At 46.3% G+C, this 10091-nt stretch overlaps 1 protein-coding gene across 2 annotated transcripts in view; it reads right to left on the bottom strand.

Moving 5' to 3' along the window:
* Positions 1-9558, bottom strand: part of Afap1l1 (actin filament associated protein 1 like 1) — a 62976-nt gene extending 53418 nt beyond the window's left edge. For both annotated transcript variants that reach the window (XM_071612254.1, XM_027949359.2), the window contains exon 1: positions 9460-9558. In XM_071612254.1, coding sequence (XP_071468355.1) covers positions 9460-9475 — 16 coding nt within the window. In that variant the 5' untranslated portion in view covers positions 9476-9558. The remainder of the gene's footprint in view (positions 1-9459) is intronic.
* Between the last annotated feature and the right edge of the window lie 533 nt (positions 9559-10091).

Raw genomic sequence — 10091 nt, forward strand, 5'->3', positions numbered from 1 at the left:
CCCTTCCCCTCCTCTTCTCAGAATCCTTCCTGTCCCCACCTTGAATTTTTTACTTAGTTCTGTGGCTTACCTAGCTAATCTTTCATATAATAACTAACTTGGGGGGTGAGGGGCTTCAAGGTTCATGGAGAAGCAGTGGACAGCAATGGAGGCAGGCGGGGCTGGGTAAATAAATGGACTTTTCTAAAATCCAGTTTCTTAATCTGTAAAATGGGAATAATGACAGTATTTACTTCAGGATTTGAGTCATGGTGAATGCTCAGTGGAAGTGGCGTTTTTTTTTTTTTCTCTTTTTTTGGTATTGGGAATTGAATCCAGGAATGCTTTAACCTCTGAGCCACATCCTCAGCCCTTTTTATATTTTATTTAAAGACAGGGTCATGCTGAGTTGCTTAAGGCCTCGCTAAATTGCTTTGAAATCGTGATCCTCCTGCCCTGGCCTCCTCCACAGCCATTGGGATTACAGGCATGCACTACTGTTCCTTGCCTGTAAGTAGCATTTGGCTATAAATGTTAAGTGTTTACTGTATGCTAGACACTGGAGGTATGATGCAGAAGACACCCCTAAACATCAGGATTCATATATACATAGAGGAAACATTTCAATAAATACATTCAAATCTTCTAAAAGCCCAGCCTGAGGAGAGGGCTGGGCAGAAGTGGGGATGTGGCAGGAAGTTCCCACAGGGGAGTGATGCTGAGCTGGTCTCTCCCAGGAAGGGGAGGGAGTACTGCAATCATCTTTTAGAACTCAGTTTTTGCACGGGTCCAATGGGGGAGACTGTCTCTGTTCTCCATTTCATTGCCAGGGTTGAGGGAAGTCACAGAAGCAAAACTCAGGGCTGAAAGTCTCCAGAAAAGGACTGTGGTGGTCCATTCTTCTGATGATCCTCCCTATCCCATGAGTTCCTTCTTCCCCATAGAAACCCCTAGTAAAAGGCGGCTGAGAGTGTGTATGATTACCATGGACAGAGGTGGCTCAGCATCTGCAGGAAATCCTCAGCATCCCTGAGGCTAGGCTGAAGTGCACACCACTGAGGATGTCAAAATGCTTCTCGAAGTTCCAGGCTTTATGAAAGTATTAAGTGAGTGGCCAAACCAGGGCTAGGAGTGAGATTTTGGCTTCCATGTCCATACCCATTTCTACCCTGGCACTTGTGCTGGGATATTTATTGGGGGTCAGAGTTCACATAACCTGAGAGTCTGTGGCAGAGGCCATCGGGTGAGTGAGGAAGGAGAAGCTTGAGGGGAACAGTGTATCTCAGGAGGTCCATTCTGCACAAAGATTTTTTTTTTGGCGGGGGAAATATAAGGGGAGTTTTAACATAATGGGGCTTTAATAAAACATTTTGCATGACTTTTTGAAGAAAATGAGACATTTCGAGCTTTCAGAGAGGCTACTTTGAGTAACAGACCCAGATTCTAGAGTTCCGTTTAGTTGAAAAGTGTGAAAGGAGGAACCAGAATAGGCAACAGGGGATCCTGGAAGTGTTTGAGCTGGGTTAAGGATGGTGGTAAAAGCAGCGCCTAAGGACAGAGGCTGTCACCCTGGGAGAACAACAGAATCACCTAAGGCTTTGCAACAAAGGCAGATTTCTCAATCTCAACCCAGACCTACTGATCAGATCTCAGGTATTTCTTCAGGTGGCTCTACAGGGCATGATACTGAGGCCAGCTGGATTTGAGAACCACTTCTTCAGACAAATAGGGAATGGTCCTTAAGGCAGGCTGGAGAAGGCAAGAGTGGAAACAGGAAGCTCCTGCAGGAGGCAACAGGATATAGGAAGCCATCCAAGATCCATCTCCCAATAATAGTCAACAGGATTTGGGATTTAATTGTATAAAGGCAAAGGAAGTGATGGGTAGTGATAAAGTCCTACATTTGCTGTCTGTATGTTGGAAATCATTGAATTGGAGAATCCTGGGACGGAAAATGGCCACATCCAACTTCCACTCTGTGAACTGTATACTCTCAGTGTCATTTATCCATCATCTTGATGGACACTTCTTGAGCAGGTATTATGTGCTACCTATGGTACTGGGTGCTGGGAAAAGGGATGTAAACCAGGAAAGAAGAGCCCTGTCCTCACAGAATTCCCATCAACAGCTAACTCAGGCCCACAGTCAACCAGAACTGTGAAAATGGCAACCAGTGAAGCACCGGGGGCTCCGAGCACCTGCAACAGGGAGTGTAGCATGGGAGATTAGAAAAATGCACCCTTGAGGAAGAAACGTTTTCGCAGAGAGTAAGGATTAGCAGGGGTGGCCCAGGTGAAGGCACAAAGTATTCAAGGCTGGAAGGACAAAGTCCAGTATGAGGACAGCACACAGCAAGAGGCAGGCAGGGCCAAGGGAGCAGAGAGCAGATGGTGCAGGCCTGGAGGGCCACCACAAGGGCTGTCACTTATATCTTACAAACAGTGACAACTGAAGGGTTGAAGCCTGATCTGATCGATAGTTTTAAATAACTAAATAACTTAAATGCATTAGACTTTCTTCTTCCCAAATTCCATCCTTGAACACAAATCATCACAAATTCCTTAAAAACTATGATACAGTCCACATCTAAATAAAAGGGGAATGCTTGAGGGAGCACGTACCCTCCTAGAAGGCCTGTTCTCTACTGTGGACTAAAGGTTCATGACCATAGAAACCTCTTGATTATTAAGTGACAGGAGCCCTTAATCTACATATTCATGTGGGTTCCCTGGGAGCCATTCTGTGGCTTCTCTGATCCAGGGTCACTCATGCTCTGCTTCCTTATGTCCCTGGGCGGCTCGGAGTCTATCTTTGAGCAGTTCTTTTCATTAGTGTGCTTCTCCTAGATTGAACCCCAATCAACTCCCGTTTAAGCTCTTGTAGGGCCTTCTGGGAAGCCTGCCTATTATCACTCCTACAGGACTGCTACTTGGAAACTGCACCCCTGTCCCACCTTCAAATTTGGTCTTGTTCACAAACACCCCCATTTCCTTCCATAGCTCCTCACGCGGCTGTGTTGTTAACAGAAAAAGAGAAACAGGAAGGGTCGTCTGATGTGGTGGTGAATAAGATAAGTTCAAAATTGGGTCACTGTGAGGTTGAGCTGACCTCTGAGTGGAAATGTACCACAGGCAGGAGGTGATGTAGGAAAGAAGCCCAATCATGGCTGTTAACGGGCATCCTTTCCATGGGCTTGGTTCTCTGCAGGAGAGAGACGAGAGAGAGCTGAGCTGGTGGGAGCAAGGGGGGAGAAGGCCTAGAGCATCACAGGAGATAGAATAAGAAGATAGAGACAGAGCAAGTGAGAAGGTACGGCAAGAAGGAGAAGATGGGAATTAACAGCCGGTAATCTGCTGCTGTGGGCCCGGTACTGGGTGCTCAGCAGATATCACTGCATGCTAGTCTCCCCATTTTGGGGTCATTCCTCCTACTTTATGATCTGAGGGAACCACTTAGTTATCCATCTTGCCTTAGAGAAGGAGAGGCCCAAAGGCTCTGAGCAGCTGTAACAGTGGGATCAGGTGGAAAGAAAGCCTGCTTCAGGAGAAAAAGTTTCCTGGAGGGATGGAGAGGTGGCTGTTTAACCTGGACTTATTTGACTCCAAAACCTGCGCAAAATAAGAGTGTATCAGAAAGGAGACGGAGCTACAGAGAAGTCCTGGAGATGGGATGTGGAAGAGGTGAAAGATGACACAAGAGGAAGAAGCCACATGTGACCCTTCTAAGGGGCTTTCAGCCCAGGGTGTGATTGGAAGTGAGGCTGCAGGAGGTGAAGAGAGGTGTGGGAAGGAACAGGAGACTGCGAATGCCCAATATTTATTTGAGAAGTTTGGCCCGGAAAGGAAGGAAGACAGTGCTTAGGGGCCGGGGTGGTGTGTGTGTGTAAGGGAGGAGGGTATAAATGGCTTCACTTTTTTGTTCAGTTGAATTTTTTTTTTTTTTTTTTAAGTAAGAAGGGTATGAGAAGCTGGGGTGTGAGATGGCATCCAAAAGCAGGATTGTTTTTCTGGACCAAAAATGAGAATGGAGTAATGATAGGTTCTTGGCAGAGGGTGGGGAAGGAGGAACTTACTTGGCAAGTGGCTCACCCATGTGAAAAGGGGAGTTTGAAACTGATATTAGAGGGGGAGGCAGAAAAAAACCCTGACTAAAAGAGAAGCCAAACACCACAAGGGTCAATGGTGACAAGGAAATGGAAGCAGGGCCCAGTGACCAGCAGAGGCCTCTAATAGGGAGGGGAGTAAGGCTAAGTATTATGCCCCCATGGGACTCCTTCGCCTACTGCAGCATGCTGGTAACACCCGAGTGCTAGCCTATGTGCATTACTTTCTCATGGCATACCTGATGAAGATACTGAAGATCAGAGAAGTCAGATCTGTCCTAGATCAGATAGCTAGAAAATTGCAATCAGAACTGAAGCCCAGCTGGGTATGGTGGCAGCTCGGGAGGCTGAGGCAGGAGGATCTCCAGTTCAAAGCCAGCCTCAGCAAAAGTGAGGCACTAAGCAACTCAGTGAGACCCTGCCTCTAAATAAAATATAAAATAGGGCTGGGGATGTGGCTCAGTGGTTGAGTGCCCCTGAGTTTAATCCCTAGTACATCCCCACCCCTGAAAAAAAAAAAAAAAAGAGAAACAAAACGAAGCAAAACCTCAAGCCCAGATCTGTCCTTTCTCTGAATCATTTAACTCTGCTGAGTCCTCAGGCTGGCAAGGATAACCTCATAGTCACAACAATTTACAATATATTTTGTGTAGAACTATAAAGGTTCCCAACACAAAGAAATGATAAACGTTTAAGAATATGGAAATGCTAATGAGCTTGATTTGATCATTATGTATTAGATACATGTATTGAATTACCACACTGTACCCATATAAACACTTATTTAATAAGGTCATTTTGCACTGATTTTTTGTCATATAAGTGTTTATATGGGTAAGAAGGTGCAAAATGAGCTTATTAAATATGTCAGGATGGAAAGGATAATTATAATAATCTTTCTTTTAAAAAGGATCAGACTGATAGAAGGAGTAGGATGGGAACTTGGATGTCAGGTAAGTCTGTTTGGGAATCCATAGCTTTGGGGACAGAAGGCTGGAGGAGCAGCTCCACATGGGGTTAGCTATGAACTGCTCGGTCAATGTGGATGCTAAAGAGAAAATGTGGCCTTCCTAATGTGGATCTCAAAGCTGGCCCAACAGAGGCAAGACAGTCAGAATGGATTCTTCCATCATCTCTGGAGTAACAAGAATGTCATTCAGTGAAAAGCAGGGAATCAAATTATTTCTTGGATTGCCCTTTAGATAACACTATCTCCCAAAGCATATAGAACACAGCAGAAGAAACTCCCAGCGTGAAAAAGAACTAGGTGTGAAGTAGAAAGGGAAGTCAATCACATCCCATGAGCCAGAGAGATCAAACTTAATGTTGGGCATAAAGGAAGCAAATCTTAAAAATCACAGAAAATTTAGACCCAAGACTTTAAAGAGAAGATGGTTCAAGGACGGGAAAGTTTGAAAAAGCAAAACTGTAGTGACCTCACCATAATTAGTAGGTGTGAACAGGTAGAATAAGAGAAAATGGACATGCTGACATCTGCATCAATATTTTATCAGTCAGAAATGTCGGTTGGACAGTGATCTGATGATCAAGGTCAGAGATGGATTTCCAAGGGACAAGCACCATGGAGGAACTGCAGGACGCAAAGATGATGTGACATATTCCCTGTCTTTGTTTTGCACACAAAACTATCTAGCTCAGTGCTTACAACTGAGTAGAGAACCAAAAACGATCACCCTAATTGGATCAGCCTACAGAAGAAACAAAGGACATTTTATACAGCAGTTTTATTACACTGAGTCTGATTTTTAAAAATTACAGTTATTTTTTTGATACTAGAGATTGAACTCAGGGGCACTCAACCACTGAGCCACATCCCCAGCCCTATTTCATAATTTTATTTAGGGAAAGGGTCTCACTGAGTTGATTGATGCCTCACTTTTGTTGAGGCTGGTTTTGAACTCACAATCCTCCTGCCTCAGCCTCCTGAGCTGCTGGGATTACAGGTGTGTGCCACCACGCCCAGATAAAAATTACAATTCTTACAATAGCCAACATTTTTAAAGTGGATCTCTTCCTATATATTGTCTGAAGTATTTTCCATGCATTTAATATTTGCAATCCCAAGAAATAAGTATTATCAGTATCCACATTTTATCTTCATTCGAGGATAGAAAGTTGGTTAACTTGTCCTGTGAAAGGTGGTGGCTCTGGTCCTTGAGTTTACCTGTGTGCTACCTTCACCAATGGCTGATTCTCTTTGTATGGTAATCACGAATCAGGAAATCCTGCTGGGAGGAATTCCATTATATGTGGTTTCTATGTCTGTTACTGTATTACAGAAATCCTGCTTCAATCATGGGAAGCCACATATCCTGCAAGAAGAGAAATTCTTCCCAGGTTTGTTTCCATTCTCTAGCCACTTGACCTTGAAGCTGAGCTTTTATGCTATAATTGTGAAAAACATCTGCACAGTTTTGCTGAGGTGTGATGGCGGTCCCCTGGGCCTGGAGAAGTAAGTCTGACATCTAGGCTTATTCTAGGCCCTGGAGTTCATATGTTCAAGCTCTAACCCCCATGTGACCATATTTTAAAAGAGGGCCTTTAGGAAGTAATTAAGGTTAAATGAGGTGAGAAGGATGGGCCCTAATCTGGAGTCCTTGTAGGAAAACAAAGAGACAGTAGAAAAGAGGCCATATGTAGATGCAGTAAGAAGGTAGCTCTTCTGGCCAGGAAGAGAGGCCTCATCAGAAATTACCCTTACAGCTCCTAGATCTTAGATCTCCAGCATCTAGAACAGTGGGAAAATAAAGTTCTTTTGACAAAGTCACCCAATCTGTGGAATTTTGCTATGGTAGTTGGAGATGACTGATATATGGGCTGAGCCTGCTTCCCTATGAGCTGGGATTAATGACAGTTCCTGCCCATAGCTTCTATCCTAAGGGTTGTTCTGAGAGAAATCATGTGAAAAGCTAAGCATGGAGCCTGGCACCCAGAAAGAGTTTAATGATTTCAGTGTTGTCATTGTTAATACTAACGTGTACTCCCTAATTCCTTGCATGTGACATTCCTACCTAGATATGATAGGAATGAGGTTAAAATGAGATCTCCTCTTAAACCTTCTCTAACAACAAGAAAGAGTGTACACCTACTTACCTGGGAACAGGGGCACCAAGGAAGGTGTGCTAAAACAATGTTTTAAAACTCATGCTCTAGCTTAAAAACACACAGATTTTGTATTCTAATTCATAAGACAGTCACATTTACCTGAATTGATTTTAATTCTTAAAATGTTTTCATAAAACTGATGGGAAGAATGGGAAGTTATACTCCATGTATGTATAATATGACAAAATACATTCTACTGTCATGTATATATATAAAGAACAAATAAAAATTAAAAAAAAATCCAATTATGGCTACCAACTGCTTGGTATCTACTGTGATTAAACAACAACAATAACAACAACAAAATCTGAGGTTTTAGACAGATAACCTGGTCTTGTGTGCCCTAGTCACACAACCACTTAAAGGTTGAGGCGCACTTTGAAAGCCATGAAGAAAGGTTCTGATGTAAGGATTTAAAAATATTCTTTAAAAAAATCACCATTACGACTAATCAACTGGAAATGCACTCTTAAGCATATCATCTTACTCAGGTTAGCAGCCTGAGCTGACCATGTGCCAGGCACCAGGTCAGCAGAGGGATCACAACAGAGCTATTCCCTGCCTTCTGGAAGCTCAGTTCTGGGCAGAGGAGGAAGACAGTGGAGGATTAACTCTATACTTTTTTTTTTTTTTTTTTTAATTCTGGCAATGCTGGATATCCAGCCCAAGGCCTTGTGCATGATGGCTAGGACTTCCTTGATGAGTCCTGGACTCGCTCTATACAGCAAATAGCACATTACCCACGACAAGAACTGGGAAAGAGAAGGAAAGCAGACTAGACAGAGAAGGTCTGAGTCCACAAATGCTCTGAGCACCAAGGTATTGCGGAAGTCTGGCTTTCCAGTGAGCATCTTTGGAGGCAGCCTTTGGAAGGGGTGGCATTTAAAGCATTTAAAGCTTTGTGAATTATTGTCACCCTGTTTCCCTCAAGTCCGGGTAGGCCTACTTATGGATTTTTGTACTGGAGACCAGACAGTGGTATAGGAGAATGCTGGTGCTCTTTGTCTTGGTGGGGACAGCAGAGCTGAGGAATGGTGGGAGGTACTGCTTTTCTTCTTTCTGGTTTTCCTCCTCAGTGAGAGCGTGAACCCTGGCTGAGAAGTTAGTTAACAGGTGAGAAATACCTTACAGATCATGGCCTTTGTTTGCAATGGAACTTCTCCCATTTCCTGCCTGCTCTGGGGGAGGGGAGGAGATAAAGGGAGGGTGGAAGGGTATTTTGTTTGGGGGAGGGGTGGTTGGGTCTACAGTGGCCCTCTGAGCCTGGCTTCACCTGAACTAGAGGTTATCCCCCACACCACACCTGCTCAGGCACTGAGTCCTTGTCCCTAGGACTTTTTAAGTGATTTCACCCTTCTGGTCACTCCTCAGCATAGTAAACAGGCAGACTGGGGGAAGGGTATAAAGTTATTGTGGGCAGGGGGGATTTTCCATTAATAATAATAATTTAAACAACAACTCTTCTCATGATGGCACATTTGCCAGTTTACCAAGTGCCTTCAAACCTGTGATCTCTTTGGATCCCAGAGGTGCCAGCTAGAACCCCTACTTTCTGATTTCAGCCTTTGGCACTGCCCCATGTCCAGACAAGCCACTTCTTTACAGACACTCTTTACAGGCACCCACATGCCTATTGCAATGTTTACATCTTTACATAGGATGCGCGCTGCCCCCACCCCAACCTCCTTGAATGCCTTTCTCAATGCTCTAGACAATCCCAATTTCCGTAGTTCCTATCACTTCTATGAAACTGCTATCAAATACACGCAAGCATGCACGCAGGCGCGCTCACAACAGCCCCTCCTTCCAAAACCCTAGGAAGCTGCAAACTTTGTCTCCAGGGACTTCTCCCCAGGCTCACAGCAGGGGCTTCGCACGTCTCTGTGTTTGGGGAGCGTGATCTGTAAACCGTATTTTATTCTTCCTGCGTGGAGTGGGATGGGAGGAGCTCGCTGGCCTCAGGAATGTGCTGTTTTATGAAGTTAGGAATTGGAGGGTATGGAAACTCCAATTTCACACACAGGAGTTGACTCAGCCCCAGGATAAGAGGGACTGACGCGCACCGGGCTGCTCTAGCTGCAGGAGGCACCTGTACACACCGCACCGCGCGCGTCTTCCAGTCCCCCACCCGCACCAGTCCTGTCGCTACTCAGCCCCCGCCCTACCGCCCACCTTTTTCCCGACTTAGAGCTCCCAGGTCCCCCTTTCCCGCCCCAAGCAGCAACAAGTGCGGGCGCCGCGGCTCCTCTTACCCCGGCCTCTGTCCATGGCGCCGCCGGGATCCCCCGGGCGCGGGGCCGCAGGGCACCGAGGCTCCTGCGAGGCTGGCGGCCGGCGCGCTGCTCTCTCGAAGGCCGGCGAGTGGCCAGCGCGCTTGGCGGTCCCCTCCCCCAGACAGGATGCTTGCCGCGCGCCCCCGCCCCGCCCGCGCCCGCCCCTCCGCGCCGCTCCCGGAATAGACCCGGAGCACGCCTCGCTCCCTGGCCGCGGGCCGGTGTCCCGTGTCCCGCACACGCCCGCGCCACGCCCTGCCTCCTGCACGCCCTTCGCGGCCCTTCCGCTGGCCTTGGAGGGCCCGCTTCCCGGTCCACACGCTTTGGTGCCAGTGCCCGCGTGGCCCCTCCAGGCTGGACCAGGGCGCTGCGGCAGTGCTCGCACTCCCCTAGCCATGGGGGGCTACCTCACGTGTCAGCCCACTCCATCTTTGATGCAGACTGTTAGAACTTGTGTTTCTCTGATGGGAACGCAAAATTTCCATCAGAGAAACACAAGTTCTAATGTGTTGAGAACACAAGTTCTCAAATGCAAAACCTCTTTCCCTGAAGTTGTCACCCATTTCCTGGCTTTGGATTTATCTTCTCTATTCCAAGCGTCTCTCCTGAGC

Source organism: Marmota flaviventris, chromosome 5 (genome assembly GCF_047511675.1).
Source record: "Marmota flaviventris isolate mMarFla1 chromosome 5, mMarFla1.hap1, whole genome shotgun sequence".
NCBI classification, from domain to species: domain Eukaryota; kingdom Metazoa; phylum Chordata; class Mammalia; order Rodentia; family Sciuridae; genus Marmota; species Marmota flaviventris.